Consider the following 17906-nt stretch of genomic DNA (forward strand, 5'->3'; position numbering starts at 1 on the left):
TACCAGCCTGGACAGAGGGAGGAAGCTTCATCAGGCCTGAAGAAGGGCAGATCAGCAGCTGCCTGCTTCAAGACAACCTCTTCTCCAAACTCACCCAAGAACTTCAGGGTTCGTAAATGTGGCACAGTAAAAGATACTCAGGCACCACTGGGGGCCAGCAACCCTAAGGGGTGTGGCAAAATGTTTGGCCTGGAATTTGTCATTCTCACTTCGAGGCCCTGCTTTTCCAGGCTACAGTTCTGACAGCTTTCTTTGGGGCCCTAGAGGTAAGCGAATTGCGGTAGAGTCTCGCTTATCCAAGCTCTGCTTATCCAAGGTTCTGTATTATTCAAGGCAGTTTGCCTTTTAGTAGTCAATGTTTTTGTAGTCAATTTTTCAATAAATTGCAAAATTTTGGTGCTAAATTTATAAATATTACATAATGTTATTGTGTACTGAACTGCTTTTTCTGTCCATTTGTTGTAAAGCATGATGTTTTGGTGCTTAATTTGTAAAATCATAACATAATTTGATGTTTGATAAGCTTTTCCTTGATCCCTCCTTATTGTCCAACATTTTCGCTTATCCAGGGTTCTGCCGGCCCGTTTTTGTTGGATGAGTGAGACTCTACGGTAGTTGTAAGATCACGCAGAGATGGCTTGGGCCAGGCGCTGATGAGGCAAGACCTGGAGTTAGGGGCAAAACAGGCAATTTTGCACATACGCTATTCCAAAATGGATCAAAAGGGTAAGGAGACTAAAGTGCAGTTACTTGCCTGTGCAGATGAGACCTTGTGCCCAGTGAGAGCCCTGCATCCATACATAGTGGTAAGAGGAAGAGACCCAGGCATTCTTTTTAGGCATGCAAACTTCCTCCCACTTGCAAAATCTCAATTTTGGAGGGTTACATCAAAGGCCCTTCAATTTTCAGGTTTGGGTGAGGTCAATTTTGGAACTCATTCCTTTTGAATCAGGGCAGTCATGGGATGTAAAGACCAAGATGTTCAGCACAGTGGGAGATGGCACTCAAACGCATATCGGCGTTCTGTGTGATCATTCACAACAACAAATCAGTAGTCATTGACCCTCTTATTTACAGATGCGGACCACTTTGCAGGCGTGTCCTCATCTGTGGCCATAGTTTGGTGTTCTGGGCGGAGAGAAATGCCCGACTAAGTTACTTTGGGACCCAGTTGGGTTTGAGTAACCAGGTTGAGGAGAGGTGGGGACCTCCTCTCGATATGGTAATTGTACATTTGGGCGGCAATGATTTGGGTCTCTTCCTCAAGCCCTAAAAGATTTCAATCTCATCAGGCAACGGTGGCCTGGAGTTCTGATTGCCTGGTCGGCACTGTTGCCACGATGGCAGTGGCTAAGGGATTGTGATCCCAAGAAGCTCTATGTGGCCAGGAGGAAGGTCAATCGAGAGATGAAAACTGCCATGGGGCAGAGTGGGGGCTGTTGAGTCACTCACAGAAACGGCCAGTGTTAGGGCCGATGGAGTTCACCTCTCAGAGGAGGGGAATGTTGTGTTTGTGAGCGATTTGAAAGAGGGAAGAAAAGATATGTTGGCCAGCCTAGTGGGAAAAAGGGACGAGGCAGACGCCTGACCCTTTTAGTGGCATGTTTAAGGTTAAATAGGTATGGTAGGCACCGTGGCACCCCCCCTTAGGGGTGAAGGGTGGACTCCCCAAAAGTCCCCATAAGTTTTCATAAAATGGGAGCTACCCTTGGGGCTGGATTGAGGGTTCTCACTCTTGAAAGACTCTGTGGTTTGGGAGAGAGCGCCCTCAGGATGGCCTTCCAACTATGATCGGCCGAGGGTGCAGACTAAGAATTTTTGGTCAGCCTTCGGGATCCTTGGTGCACGCATGTCCTTGGAGGTGGTCAGAGGGAGTGACACCTGGACCCGGGACGAGGCTCACTAGGTGGCCATTCCCCCATGATTTACATTTTGTGTGTTTTTACAGATTTTCCCTCTACAGGTTATTACCAGTTCTTTCAATAAATAGGTCAGAGAATGGCCCTTTAGATCCATTTTCTTGTGTCTGGCTCTATATTTCATGGTGGGAGTTCAAGCCCCACCCGCGGCCAAGCAAGCTTAAGGCGCGGGAGGGCAGTTTGAAAGACCCCATGAATGAGTCAGACTTGCTAAGGCCGGTTGGTTTGTTGGCCCATCCATGTGAGGGGGCGGAGCAACAAGTGGGAGGAGGCTCCTCTGTTCCCCTCTTTCAGTTTCCTCCTGATGGCGTGACCCACCCTCCCACCCTATGGACAGTGTGAGTATAGACTGGTCGCGCAAGGGCCGGGTAGGAATTTTTTCCCCCCGAGTTTGCATTGGGTGGTTTTTCGCCTACCCCACACTGTTTCAGAGGGGTGTGGGAATTGGCTTTGGTGGCGTCATATAAATAGATTTCCATGAGTATATAATAAGATTCCAAGGCATGTTTAAGGTTAAATAGGTATGGTAGGCACCGTGGCACCCCCCCTTAGGGGTGAAGGGTGGACTCCCCAAAAGTCACCATAAGTTTTCATAAAATGGGAGCTACCCTTGGGGCTGGATTGAGGGTTCTCACTCTTGAAAGACTCTGTGGTTTGGGAGAGAGCGCCCTCAGGATGGCCTTCCAACTATGATCGGCCGAGGGTGCAGACTAAGAATTTTTGGTCGGCCTTCGGGATCCTTGGTGCACGCATGTCCTTGGAGGTGGTCAGAGGGAGTGACACCTGGACCCGGGACGAGGCTCACTAGGTGGCCATTCACCCATGATTTACATTCTGTGTGTTTTTACAGATTTTCCCTCTACAGGTTATTACCAGTTCTTTCAATAAATAGGTCAGAGAATGGCCCTTTAGATCCATTTTCTTGTGTCTGGCTCTTTATTTCATGGTGGGAGTTCAAAAGAATTTCCTTCTGGGGAGGAAGGCAAGATATCACAGGATCATAAAATAACATAATTAAAACGAAGGACAAAGAAACTAGAACATGGCTTAATACTTACCATGGAAAATTTGAGCTCAGGCAAAGAAGCCGATTGACCACAGCTCGGATTTATTTCTCAGCCTCCCTCAGTTGGACACCCAGCTGCCCTGGTTAACAAAACTGGATTGATCAAATTCACATTCTAGGCCAACTGTCATAGTGAGGTCACAGAATTCCACACTTGGCTCAACAAGGCTTTCAACAAAGTTTTCCATGATATTCTCACAAAAAAATATATTAGTGCTAGACAATGCTACTGTTAGGTGGATTGGGAATTGGTTAACTGGCTGAACTCAAAGGTTGCTGATCAATGGCCCCTCTTCATCCATGAAAGAAGTGACCAGTGGTCTGTTCTTGGCTATTCAGATGGCATCAAATTGGGAGGAATAGCTAATACCCCAGAGGACAGAATCTGAATCCAAAATGACCTTAACAGATCAGAAGCTGGGTAAATATAGATTTCAACAGGGATAAATGTATTTAAGACCTCATCACACTCAAGATGGGAAACAATAGTTCTATATGCAAAGTGTAGTTTATGACTGCTACCTGCACACAGGATGCCATCACACCCTTCCTGTACCTTTTAGAAATAGAGTGCTTTAACCCATCGCACAGCAGATTGGTTTGCTCTTCCCAATCCATCCTTTCCCCCCTCACTTCCCCCTTTTAATTTTTTAAAAATTTTGTGCAGCTACGAAGTTTTGAAGTTTTAAAAAGGCATTCTCTCGGGATTTGGAAGGTTCATACTTTTGCAGGACCAAGGGCCTTTGATTGCAGCTTTATAGCTTGGAAACCAAATAGGAAAGGGTGAAAAATATCCTGAACAGTTTTGTTTTGAAAAATGTGTGTGTGTCCTGGGAGATCTGGGCTGAAACATTCAAAGGTCCCCAATCTGTTTGTGCTAAAAACAGGTAAAACAAAGCAAGATGAATAGTGGCTTTTATTGTTGAGGATAGAATCAGAGAATCACAGAGCTGGATGTAGTTATGTTAGCAAGAAGACACTCAGACTCACAGGATGGATCAGGATTTTAAGAAGAATTATATTCAACCAATTTTTCAGTACATTGAATCAGCACGAATGCACAGATTCTGTCTAAAAAATCCCCAGTTTTAATCTGCATGTTCCCTGTGGAATTTCTTTCTGCAGTTTGAATCCATTGTTCCGTGCATGTGCTAGAATCATAGTGCTAAATTTCTGTGTTGTGAGTGGATGCCTAGTGAAGTGGGACTTCTACAACAGAGAATACAATGTAGTTTAAAGCAGTGCTTCTCAGATACGCAATGTGGGGGGCAAGCAATATTTCTGGTTCCAGAATATAAAATGCCCATTTAATTAAAAATGTATATTCACTGAAGCGGCAAACACTGTCAAAGCAGGCACCCTGAGTATTACACAAAGTAGTATTGTATAGTATTGTTCCCCCATCCTACCCCAAACTCATTTTGGTGCTTTTCATATATTGAAGGCCTGTGGCTGCTATGGTCTGATAAATTCATGCATAGGAATATATGTAGAAAAAAGGCACATGGGACAAACTGGGAGGGGAGAAATCTATTATAGCCTTATGCTTTGGTCTTGATCATTGTCTCTCAATGACCATTCTAAATGCTAAATGACAATGTTTATGACTTACCTCAGAGAATGAGGATAATGGGCCCGGGCTGTGGCACAAGCTGGAGAGCAGCCAGCTGAGACCAATCACTCTGACCAAGAGGTCATGAGTTCGAGGCCAGCTCGGAGCCTGCATTTGTCTTGTCTTTGTTCTATGTCAAGGCATTGAATGTTTGCCTATATGTGTAATGTGATCCGCCCTGAGTCCCCTTCGGGGTGAGAAGGGCGGAATATAAATGCTGTAAATAAATAAATAAATAATATTGACAAAACAAGAAGTTCTAAACATCTTTGATGTTCAAAACATTACAAAAAATAGTGCAGTAAGTTTTAAATACAAAACAGCACAGCAAAAATGAGATATAGAAAATTCAGTACATTATTTCAGTGGGATGGATTTTAATCGTGTTCTATATTTTTGGCACTGTTATACACATTTTTGGAGTTTTCCCTTTAATTTGAAAGTCCCTGTGAATCCCATTCTTGGGGAAGGTAAAATAAAAATCAAGCACAGGGATACTTATCTATTTATTCCACTCATGGTTTTAAAATAACATAAAATGGTGGTTCAACAGTCCACAAGAGCCCTTAGTAACGCTCATCTGAACTATTGTAGTGACAAGAAAATTATGACCTCATCACAGAATGGAACTTTTTGACATCACTAGTGGCAGTTCAGCAGAAGTGCTGGTGTCTTGGCTTGGAGCAGGAATAGTGGTGTCCATTCTCTTCTGAGGATTAAAGCTGCTATGGTAAGACATTGTCTCCACAATGTTCTTCTACAAAAGAGAGGAGAATATCTAAGTCTTAAGGGGTGACATGAAAGAATGACAGCTACAACATACATTTTCCAAATTTGGGAGAGACTTAGGACTGCTACCTCCCTGCAACATACCCCACCCCAGGCAAAGCCTATCAATAGCCAACGATTGTGCCACAGTGCTGCAACTTGTCTTCTGTGACACTCTTCTGCCAGCACAGACGTGACATCAGGGAGTGGGAGTCTCTCCCTCTCGCCCTTTCCCACTCCCAGTAATTAGAGATTAAAATGAAATTTTGCTAGAATTATAAAGTTGTTTCAATAAAACATTATGGTGGTTGGAGTTATGAGAGGACAGATTTGTCTCCCTAATACAGTGCTGAAACCATGAATCATAGCTGTTGCAAAAAAGAAAAGAAAAAAGAAAAAAGAAAAAAAGCAATATTATTATTTTATTATTATTATGTTTATTTATATCCCGCTTTTTCTCTCCACAAGGAGACTTGAAGTGGCTCATACCATGGGATAATCATCCTGGATAGTTCCCACTAGCGTTGTTGATGATAATTATGATATTTATATCTTGTTTTCATCTCTTCATCTCTTCATAGAATCATAGAATAGTAGAGTTGGAAGAGACCTCATGGGCCATCTAGTCCAACCCCCCACTAAGAAGCATCTTTGTTGAGATGCAAAGTCACATTGTGCAAATTGAGATTGCGCAAGTGCCACAGAATGCTGGCTTTGTGTGATAAAGGGCCCATTGTACCTTAGGGACCGTCTCTCCTTCTCCCATCATCGGAGGTCTCAACGACCATCCCAACGAGACTTACTTTATGTATCGGGTCCTAGAGAAGAGCACTTGGAAAGGACCAGACACAGAGCTTTTTCTATTTCTGCCCCTGCCTTATGGAATGCCTTGCCACCCCATATGAGAGCCATGCGTGAGTTAGGGCCTTTTACCCTAGCACTCAAGACCTGGCTCTTTACTAGAGCTTTTAATCTATGTTAATTTTATCAATATTTGTATGTATATATTTTTATCCTTTACAATTTTATCTTGTAAATCGCCTAGAGCATCGTGGATGGAGGGCGATTAATAAGTAATTAAATGATGATGATGATGATGATTTATTTGGGGGGAAGTTTGGAATTATTTTTGTAACAACGTACTTCATTTCATAGGCCACCTAAAGTAGACACAATGCATCAATGTGATTCACATAACTGTTCATTCAGTAACTGATTTTGATAGATGTATTTCTATTACAGAGGAAGGAACTGGAAAGCTACCTCTGATTATTCCTTTCCTAAGAAGGCCCTATGAATTTCATTGGTTTGCCATAAGAGAGGTGATTTGAAGGCATCTACACACACATTCCTGTTTATTTCCTAGGAAAAGGAACCTTCCAAGCTCTGAAATAAACTGAAAAAGCCATGAATTGATTTACTTTAATTCATGACCTTTGCAATTCACCTTGGCAAGTTCACCCCATTCTTCAACCCTCTTGTAAATATAATTTCTGTTACATCTAATTAAATACAAGCTTCTTCCCAACTTCTGATCTTCCCCAGGAAACAGGCAGAGAGTCTCATTCCTCATCGGAGTTCTCCAACTATGGGGCTGAGTCCGTTAATCACACAGACAAGGAGATTCAAGCAGACATGGATCGCTCCAGCAATATGGAAGGCTCTTATCAAGAAGGCAGCGCAGAACTCAAGGAAATGCAAGCAGGAATTGAGTTTGCTGTGCAGATATCACCAATTAAAGAATCAAAAAACCACAAGGAAAAGACGGTAAGTGGGGACAAACAGCTATTTACAGGAAGGAAGTTGTTGTTTGGGTGAAGTAAGGAAGCTGCCTCAGGATGGATGTCACACAAAGGCAATAAATCGTTATTTCTGCCCAGAAAGCATAATGATATTACATTCAAAAACCTTTAAAGACATTCACACAGTAGGAATAGAATTGCGAAAATCACTTGTTGATAAAAAATAAAGGGAATTAATGCCATTTGACCACCATTTTAACTCTTGTGGCTCAATGATATGGAATCCCAGGATTTGTAATTCGATGAGGTACCAGAACTCTTCACAAGGAATGATAAATATCCTGTAAAACTTCAGTTCCCATGAACTATGGCAGTTAAAGTGATGCCAAATTCCATTCATTCTACAGTGTAGATTCAGCCTTATGGTCTAATGTATCATCTCGCCTTAATTGAAACCTATGAATAGAATATAGGACAAAAACCCACCAGAGGATTCTCTGACAAAACTCCATCCCTTATCCCATCTCACCACTATTTATTGTTATTTGTTTTTAGTACAGGTTGAGAATTCCTTATCCAAAATGCTGAGGATCAGGAGTGTTTGGGATTTCTAGAGGTCTTTTTTTTGGATTTGAGTATACCTGTATTTGTCTTTATGTACATAAAGAGAAATGGGACCCAAGTTTAAATATCAAATGCACCTATATTTTATATATACCTTTTATACTTGGCCAGGTTTAGGACCCATGGCAGCTCACAGCAAAATATTTTTGTAAACAAATAAAACAGGGCATGTGCTAAAATAACATGGATTAAAATGAGCTGGCATGTGATGACAAAAGTTTTAAACCCACTTATAGTCCATATTCCAGGTAATAATGCCAGGCTGCTCACTGGAGGGGAGGCTATGAGAGGCAAAAATGAAGTACTTTGGCCACATCATGAGAAGACAAGAAAGCTTGGAGAATATAATGATGCTGGGGAAAATGGAAGGAAAAAGGAAGAGAGGCCAATCAAGGGCAAGATGGATGGATGGTATCCTTGAAGTGACTGGCTTGACCTTGAAGGAACTGGGGGCAGCGATGGCCGACAGGAAGCTCTGGCGTGGACTGGTCCATGAGGTCAAGAAAAGTCGGAAGCCACTGAACGAATAAACGACAGACTTGCACAAAAAATAGAATACAAGCAACCTAAAATGTATTTTCAATGACCAGCTACCCAATGAGTTGTTGAATTTTAAAATTTTTAAAATAAAATTACCAAAGGAGTTAGGTTTGAACTGGGGAGTCTGTTGAGCGAAAATGCAGGAAATGACTATTGGATGTCATTAGTACTGTAGGGTTACCAATTGTGCATGTTCCTTCTGATAATCCTCATAGTCTTCATAGTTGCAGATAAAGACTAGGAACTGTGTGGCTCCACATCAGTTTATTTTATTTTATATGATTTTAATCCTACCTTTATCCCCATAGGGGCTCAAGGTGACTAACAATAACATGACACAACCCAAATAGAATTTAAAAACAAAATAATAAAAAACCATGTGTTTGTGTCATGAATATAAAAATTAAATACAATTAAAATTACATTTAAAAGCTAAACATCCCCTCCTTTCCCCAAAGTCCCACCCGCAAAACTGTGAGGACTCATGGGCCTTGTAATCCTGTTCCTAGTACTATTGTGGCAGATGAAGATGAAAACATGGGGTTTTCGCCGGTTCAGCAAGAGCCGGAGTCCCTTCACCTGCAGGATGTTGATGTTTGCCCTCAAGAATTCAGCCAAACAGGCCTTGGGCAGAACTCCCCTCCGTTTCCCAGGAAAGAATCTTATTCCAAAGAAAGGGGAGTCAGGGAAGCTCAACGGAGGAGTTTACGCATCGCTGCCAAACAAATGGCTGATTAGGCCTGCTTCCCTTGGGAAATTCTAAGGAGTCACACATCTGGACAGAGTTGGGTTTCACTTCTCGTTCTCTAGGGAAAGAGTTCTGTTGGCGGGAAAACGAGACCCAATATAGGTGTTTGGCGCGAGGGATTCTTTGCGGAGTCAATTGATCAGCTTCAGGAGAGAGATCGTGTGTGGACTTCATAATCCCAGTTCCTTGCTTCCCGGATCAAGCTTCAAGCCTTGCCCTGCCTCGCGGTTTTACCACGAACCCTGCTTCATGCTTCATGTTTTGCCTTGTCTCCAGTCACGGATCTAGTCAAGAATCAAGTTTATTTCCAGCCTTGTTGTCAAGCGTCATTGGACTCTAGGACTCTGCTATTTCCCCACACTATTGCTTGGCAAAGTGTGTGTTTCGGTCAAGTGGATTAGAACTTTGAACTCTAATATCATTTATTGGACAATACATTTTTGGACTATATTTGACCTCATTTGAAAGGTCTGCTTCTGAACTATATTCTTCACTTGTTTTTATTGATTTTATATATTTCTTTAATAAAGATATTAGATAGAGACTGGCCTCTGTGTATGGTTATTGGTGCTCTGCTGCCAGGGTTCTGACAAAAACCCACAGGAGTATTGTATTTATGTATTTATTTATTTACAGTATTTATATTCTGTCGTTCTCTCCCCAAAGGGGACTCAGGGCAGATCACAGAACATACATATGCAGCCAACATTCAATACCATTTCTACACTGACAAGACAGACAATTGTACATATATAAGCTTTTCCCATCTTTGGCATCTGGGAGGTTCAGTTCTGGTCACTGGGGCAGGGGTGTGCTGTCATTCCATCTTCCTGCCGAAGAGCTTTGTTCGTAAACTTTCCTCCTTGATCTAATCACCAGCATTTTTCTGGCATTTCCTTATGGATGCTCTTAAAATACCTTCGAATTGCCAGATAGGTGGAAGCTGGACTAAAGGCCAGGAGCTCACTCTGACCCAGGCTTCGAACTGTCAACCTCTTGATTGACAAGGTTTATTGCAGCTGGTGGTTTAACCTGCTGTGCTAAAGCCTGGCTCTATCCTGGCATTTTTATCTCAACTAAAGTCTTTTGTAGTTCTATGTCTCTATGTATGTTTCTTCATGTTAATATGTCAATTTATGTCAATGCCTCAGAATTAATATGGTTTTCTTAGGCAAGGAATACTCAGAAGTGGTTTTGCCAATTCATTCCTTTCATTCCTTGAAATGACTTTGAAATGGCCGGGCTGTGGCGCAGCTGTTGAGCAGCTGCCTTAAATCACTCTGACCATGAGGTCATGAGTTCGAGGCCAGCCCGTGGCGGGGTGAGCACCCGTCAATTAAAAATAAAAAATAGCCCCTGCTCGTTGCTGACCTAGCAACCCGAAAGATAGTTGCATCTATCAAGTAGGAGATAAGGTACCACTTATAAAGTGGGGAGGCAAGATTAACTAATTTACGACCTGGAATGAGGAAGTGCCGTCAGTGTGGATGATGAAGCAGCTGCTCCCCCCTGTGGCCAGAATCGAACATCCCCTCAGAAGAACGTTAACTTGCCTCTGCGTGTGTCTCTCTCAGTCTCTGTTTGATGTGTTTATGGGCATTGAATGTTTGCCCTATGTGTGTTATAATGTGATCCGCCCTGAGTCCCCTTCGGGGTGAGAAGGGCGGAATATAAATACTGTAAATAAATAAATAAATAAATAAATAAATGTAGCCCATAGCACCTGGTAGACATTGGCAGTTCCTATCCATGTGCTAACTGCTTAGCTTCAAAGTCAGATGGGATTTGTTGATTTTAGGTTGTTTAGGACTGATCTTATGCCATTCAAGTCCAAGTCATATCAACATACATTGTGTTGTGATAGGGAGGAGTTGCCAGCAATGTATTGTTGCTTGGAAAATCCATCTTGTCTCCGTTTTGTAGCCACAGTCAGCATTTCATTTTAAAGAGTTACAGCTCAAGGGAACAAGAATACCTGCGGCAATAGGTGCCCACGTTTTTGCTGTGCAAACCCTGGCTTCACTATACCAATGACTGGCTTGGGCAAAGGCAACTGTTTCTCCTGCCCTTTTGTCATTACAGGATGCAGTGATAGAGACCCCAGGCTCTTCATTCAACCACGATGATATAATGGAGACCTTGGACAATAAGAACCAAGCTGTGCGGCTAGCAGTCAGTGCTACAAGAGGGACCAGTACCTTGCAGCCAGAAGCCTTCTCCAGGATTGGCGAGGCCAGCAGTTTAGAGGGAATGGGTCAGCTGAGCATCAGGCATATCACAGCAGCCGACCTTGACTTGGAGAAGATGAGACTGGAAGGGGCCATGACCCGGCTGAAGTACCGACAAGAGGACAACGAAAAGCAGAGGCAGCATGAGGAAAGAATGGCACAGTTGCGTCTCCAGGCCAGATCTCGATCAGTAAGTGGGACAAAACCATGGGGAAACAAACAGAGTAAGAGAGTGGGTAAAAAAGAGAGTTAACCCACTCGCTATTACAGGGAAAGGTGACCACAAGGTGAAGATAAAACAATGCTTGCTAAGGCACTCAGTCTCAAGTCTGCCCTGAAGCAGTGAAACAGAAATATAACTGGAACGTGTTCAGAGAAGGGCAACCAAAATGGCCAAAGGTCTGGAAGCCAAGCCAAATAAGGAGAGGCCAAGGGAATTGGGTATATTTAGCTTGGAGAAAAGAAGATTGATATCAGACATGATAGTCATGTTTAAATATTGGAAAGGATGTCACACTAAGGAGGGGGCAAGCTTATTTTCTGCTGCTCTAGAGACAAGGACCCCTTCCACATGATATCGAGCTTGAATTTGCAGCTGAATTTAATCCCGTAATTTTTGCTTTGAACTGGAATACATGGCAGTGTGGACTCAGATAATCCAGTTCAAAGCAGATATTGTGGGATTTTCTGCCTTGATATTCTGGGTTATATATCTGTGTGGAAGGGCCCTAGAACACAGAATAATGAACTTAAATTGCATGAAAAGAGATTCCACCTAAACGTTAGGAAGAGTTTCCTGATGGTTAGAGTTGTTTGACAGTGGAATATGCTTCCTCTGAGTGTGGCAGGGTCTCCTTTTCTGAAGGCTTTTAAACAGAGGCTGAAAGGCCATCTGTCAAGAGTGTTTTCATTGGTTGCTCATGCATGACAGAATGAGGCTGGACTGGATGGCCCTTGGGGTCTTTTCCAGGTTGCATATCTATTTAGGAGGAATTTGATGCACACATGCAACATTTCACAGATGAAAACCAAGACATATTTAGCCAATATCAGAGTGTAGTCAAGATCACCAAGGCTATTAATGAGGAAGAACAGACAATCTCAGACAGGCTGTTATTGAACTACGTTATATGAGTCTACATTGAGCCATTTCAAACTGCATCATGTGAAAGTGTAGATGGGGCCATAGTTGGCAGCAATGGAAGTAAGCTGAGAACAAAAAGGTGAATTGGGAAGAGGAGAAAGAAATTGGGACATTTGAAAAAAATGGAACAAGAGAGAGTTGATTAGAACTGTCCCTTCAAATCAGAGCAGTTGGGGATATGTTAATGAACCAGTAATGCATATATACCTATCTATATATATATATAAAAGGGTAATGAAATTTCGGCCTAGGACAAAACAACAAAACTACACACCTCAGAAACACTAAACTTGGCAGCACAACCCCTCATCCATGCCTCTATGTTCATACAATAAAAAAGAAAAGAAAAATGAAGTCCTAATTAGAGGGAGAGGAATAATTGTTTTTATCCAATTGTTGCCAGTTAGAAGGCTAATCTCTGCCCACTTGGTCTCTTAGCAACCCACTCAGCCCAGGGGACAGGCAGAGTTAGGCCTCTTTCACACTGCCTATAAAATACAGATTATCAGATTTGAACTGGATTATATGGCAGTGTAGACTCAAGGCCCTTCCACACAGCTATATAACACATTTATAATCTTATATTATCTGCTTTGAACTGGATTATCTTGAGTCCACACTGCCATATAATCCACTTCAGTGTGTATTTTATACAGCTGTGAAGAAGGGGCCTCATATAATCCAGTTCTGAGCAGATAATATAAGATTATAAATATGTAATAATTACTGTGATATAATTACTGTGATATACAGAACAATATAATCTCTAAAATCAGGACAGTAAATAAAGAGCAACACTGAAAGCATAAGCCACAGCAACGTGTGGCCGGGCAAAGCTAGTAACTTATACATACTTATATACTTATACATACTTTGTTTCTTTGGATATGTTAATGGGGCTTAATCCCTGAGTGGGGCACATATAAAATGGCTGAAGTTGCAATCCTAGTTACCTTATTACATGGGCATCAGTCCTACTGATCTCCATAAAACTTACTTCTGAGTAGGTATTCCTATGAGTACCTTTATTTCCTTCTAGCTGATACAAGGGACTACTTTATAAGCCAACCTATGATTTTCTGTCCCCCCTTCCTTTTCCCCTTCCCTTCCTCTCCTGTGTAGATTGGAGAAGAGCTTCGCGAATTATTCCAGCCTCAGAACCAGTATGCCCTATTTTTTTTCTGCTTCATCTTTATTCATGTTATTTACACTGCCAAGGAGCTGGCTTTCTATTTTATTACCAAACATCATCTATTCTGCTTTGTCTTGTTGCTGTATTTCCTTTGCAAGAAGATCTTCTTGGATTGCAAAGGCCAGAAAAACTAATTGAGAAATAGCAGCAGACTCTCGACTGTAAAGAAAAAGGGACAAAGGAATCCCTGATGTTTTTCCATCTCAATTCTGTCCTCTCTTCTTTCTTCTTTATACTTCTTCTTTCCTAAGGTGAACAATAAATACAAATGCCAGCATGGTTATATTAAGGGCCTGTGCTTTAAAAATGATATCTGCATAAAGGTAAAGGTTTCCCCTTGACATTAAGTCTAATCATGTCTGACTCTGGGATGTGGTGCTCATCTCCATTTCTAAGCCGAAGAGCTGGCGCTGTCCGTAGACACCTCCAAGATCATGTGGCCGGCATGACTACATGGAGCGCTGCTGCCTTCCCGCCGGAGCGGTACCTATTGATTTACTTACATTTGCATGTTTTTAAACTGCTAGGTTAGCAGAAGCTGGGGCTAACAGTGGAAGCACCCCAACTTGGTGGATTCAAACCACCAACTTTTCAGTCAGCAAGTTCAGAAGCTCAGCAGTTTAATCCAATGTGCCATTGGGGGCTCAGTATCTGCATACAGATGTATTATTTTTAAAATTGGGTCTAGTGCCCCTGGGAAAGATATTATTTTAAAGGTATGGGACTCAAAGCAGACCATCAAAGATAATTTTAAATGACCCTGATTATACTAAAAAAGACATTATGCATGGATATAATAGCCCAAAAATGGGAAAAAACTGCCTTAGACTGTAGTCTCCAGAATCTTCCAAACACTATGGCCAAGTGGACTGGAAGATTCTGGAATTTTAACCCTCCAAAAAGACATTTTATGGAGCTCTAAAATAGCATAATAGAATCAAATTGAAACACATTTTTTCAACCTGGCACATTCAGGATGTATCAGGGCCTCCTGTAACACTGGGGGAGTGGGATAGGGATTGGTTTAAGCTGTCACAATGTTGTAGAGATGTAATCCTTTGCTTCCTTTGATAATGAAATGAGCAATAAGTAATTTTAGGAATTTTCTTTCTGTTGCAAGCACATTACAACTTCTCAGTTTGAGAGTTGTTCTGTCCAAATTTGCAGCTTTTTTCTGTACATATAATATTCAATGCAGAAATATTTCTCTGTATTTCCTAAAAATGATGTTTTCTATACCAACAAGTGTGACCTTTGTAGAATAAATCCCAAACAGTAAAGAACCAATCAAGGATTTTCCCCATCAGAGTTTTCCAATGCTCAAGGAACACATGTTTCAAAAGTTTGTAGAATTAATGCAACTTAACATTGCTTTAACTCCCTGGCTCAATGTTGTGGAATCCTGGGAGTTTTAGTTTTATAAGGTCTTTAGGCTTCCCTGCAAAAAAAAAAAAATGTTGATGCCTCACAAAACTACAAATCCCAGGATTCCATAGCATTGAGCCATGACGGTTAAAGCAGTGTCAAGGAATACCTTAACTTTTTATTACTGTGAATTCTGAGAGTTGCAGTCCAAAATAACTTCTGCAGTGGTTGTTCTGTTACCTGCATCCAAAAATTTATCTCTGCCCCCAACTTGTTCTTGAAATCTTTTGGGGATGAGGTGAAGATTCCTGCCAAAGGTTTCTGTGACCCAGGCTGTATCTACAATGTAGAATTAATGCCATTTGACACCAACTGCCGTGGCTTAATGCTGTGGAATCCTGGAAGTTATGGTTTGGAAAAGAACCAGCAACCTACAGAAAAACAGATTCCACCTATTAGGTAAACCGTCCTGATGGTAAGTGTTCTTCGGCAGTGGAATATACTGCCTTGAAGTCTGGTGAAGTCTTCTTCTCTGGAGGTGTTTAAATAGATGCTGGATGGCTATCTGTCTAGAGTGCTTCCTGCATTGCAGAAAGGTTGGACTAGATGACGCTTGGGGTCTCTTCTAACTCTATGATTGTATGATTTTATGAATGTGATGAAGTCTCTTTCAGTAGAGGTTTTTAAACAGAGATTAGATGTCCATCTGTGGGAAGTGATTTGATTGTCTATTCCTACATGGCAGAATGGGGTTGGACTAGATGGCCCTTGGGGGTCTTTTGACTATGATTCCTTGGCTGGAAGGTGATCATTGCAGAAAGCCAGCTGTCTGCGGACTCTTCAGTGAACAGCATAGCAAAGCTGTCAAGAAACTCCACCCCTGAGCAGCCAAAGGCAGCAGCAGGATCAGCAACTCTTTAAGAAAGCAAGAGAGGAAGAGGGGAAGTATCTGGTGGACACAGAGCCTCAAAGGGGTGGATTTAAGCTGCTCTTAAAGGCAGTGAATAATAAAGAAGGACTCCTGGATGCCTACCATTGCCTCTATAGAGCTTCCAAGGACAAGTCAGCAAAAGGTAAGTTGCATGGATCAAAAAGGCAAAGAGGAAAGGAATCAGCAGCAACCTTCAGACAGCAGTGTCTGCCAGCCTGAGCTCGAAGTTTAAACTGGTGCAATGCAATGACAGAGTAAACAATAAGGTCCCAGGTTTAAATTTAGCTTTTGGTGTGACCCAAGGAGAGTTGAATGTTCCTCATTCAGAAGAGGAGTCAGGCTCCTGTAGGATTCCAAAATTTAAAAAATTAAGTAGTTTGGGTCTCATGATAAAACAGTTCTTGGATGCCACTGCTAACGAAATAGGAGCCTCTTGCTCTTGTGCAGCTGACAGCCCTATATGCTGTAAGGTTTGTTTTCAAGCCTACCCACCTGTAATATGGGAACACCGACAACAGTGTTTTACCTTACCAGGTGATTGTGAGGATAATTACTTAATATTGAGATAATTGCTTAATAATTATTAAGATAATTACTTCATAGGTATAACTATGTGCCAAACACAGCCACACACTGTTGGGAGAAATGACCTGTAAATAATATAGCCAGCAATGTATATGCTCATCAATCCACCAACAATAATAATATAAGTATTAGCATCGTTGCTGTTGTTATTCTCAATAATAATGCAGCATAACATTAACTAGTAACTTAGATAAGTCAGTCATTTAAAAAGTCAATCGTCTTCTTCCTCTTCTTGACTTTTAAAAGGGTATGTAAATCATGCTTTATTTTCTCATCCTACACATCAGTAGTATGGGAATTAAAAATAAGGGCTCACCTACAAAGTAGTAGTTAGGATTACTAAAATAAGGTATAGAAATGGCAAAGAAATGCTTAGTCTGTCATTTGTGTGGGATTGCCAGAATAAAAAGTGGAAAGGGTTCCTGTACCTGTTATGTAGAATTCCAGGTGTCTGTTACCTGGTTGTGTCCCAGGCCCCACCTGCTGAATTGTTACACAATCTTTAAAGGTACAGGAACACTGTTTTGTTTCCAGTTTGGCAGTCTTCAATTTTTGACTATTCTTTGTAAGGAATAAGCTGCATTTTCTCTGCCCAGCTATTTATAGTATGGGAATTAAGATATAGTGACTTTAGTCTTCTCTGCTCAAGAGGGCCAGGGGCTCACCAAACTACAGCTACCAGGATAATCATCATTATGTGCCATTATAACTACAGTGACTTTAGCCTTTTGTACTCAAGAGGGCCGGTGGCTCACCAAAACTACAACTCCCAGGATAATCATGCTTAACATCTTACAATGTTGCAGTATTGATCACTAAGATAATATTATCTAGCCATGGTGTATAAATGATAGGTAAAGGTAAAGGTTTTCCCCTGACGTTAAGTCCAGTCATGTCTGACTCTGGGGGTTGCTGCTCATCTCCATTTCTAAGCCGAAGAGCCGGCGTTGTCCATAGACACCTCCAAGGTCAAGTGGCCGGCATGACTGCATGGAGTGCCATTACCTTCCCGCCGGAGTGGTACCTATTGATCTACTCACATTCACATGTTTTTGAACTGCTAGGTTGGCAGGAGGTATAAATGATAATTGCTTGCAAACATCACTTTTTGACTTGTAAATTATTTTTTCCAATGAACATGAGTTGTGTTCTTTCTGCCTGTTTGGACTATGAAAATAATAATGATGACTTACAAGGTCATTGATGGGATTCCCAAGGATTTATATTTTCCATATCCACAGAACTGATAGGCGTGGTTTCATTTCCCATGGTTTCACTTCTAGCTTCCTGTACAAGTTATACTTTCTTCTCGGTACCTCCAGTATTTGTCCTATTGGAAATAATAGGGTTGCAGTTATCCACGATTCCACATATCCACAAAAACTCCAGGAACATATCTTTTATAGATATGGGAGCTACACTGCATATTATTATGAATATGG

At 41.7% G+C, this 17906-nt stretch overlaps 1 protein-coding gene across 3 annotated transcripts; it reads left to right on the forward strand.

The window, feature by feature from the left end:
• The first annotated feature begins 130 nt into the window (after window positions 1-130).
• Window positions 131-13868, forward strand: LOC100552677 (transmembrane protein 247). 3 transcript variants are annotated; one of them, XM_062971261.1, is made up of 6 exons: window positions 141-266; window positions 570-726; window positions 5192-5327; window positions 6911-7132; window positions 11102-11437; window positions 13514-13868. In XM_062971261.1, exons 3-6 carry the CDS (start codon window positions 5325-5327, stop codon window positions 13715-13717), a joined length of 765 nt encoding a protein of 254 aa, XP_062827331.1. In that variant the 5' UTR covers window positions 141-266; window positions 570-726; window positions 5192-5324; the 3' UTR covers window positions 13718-13868. The 3 variants fall into 3 exon arrangements, with proteins under 3 accessions (XP_062827334.1, XP_062827331.1, XP_008115619.2); XM_062971264.1 differs by lacking the exon at window positions 570-726 and having other exon boundaries at window positions 131-266; XM_008117412.3 differs by lacking the exons at window positions 141-266; window positions 570-726 and adding an exon at window positions 3244-3406.
• Window positions 13869-17906: the final 4038 nt, after the last annotated feature.

The sequence above is a fragment of the Anolis carolinensis genome, chromosome 1 (assembly GCF_035594765.1).
Source record: "Anolis carolinensis isolate JA03-04 chromosome 1, rAnoCar3.1.pri, whole genome shotgun sequence".
NCBI lineage: Eukaryota > Metazoa > Chordata > Lepidosauria > Squamata > Dactyloidae > Anolis > Anolis carolinensis.

What these genes read in the sequence shown, in the direction of transcription:
- LOC100552677 (XM_062971264.1), top strand. An exon ending in AAAACCACAAGGAAAAGACG is followed by an intron (nt 7,133 to 11,101) that starts GTAAGTGGGGAC and finishes TTGTCATTACAG; the next exon opens with GATGCAGTGATAGAGACCCC. An exon ending in TCCAGGCCAGATCTCGATCA is followed by an intron (nt 11,438 to 13,513) that starts GTAAGTGGGACA and finishes TCTCCTGTGTAG; the next exon opens with ATTGGAGAAGAGCTTCGCGA.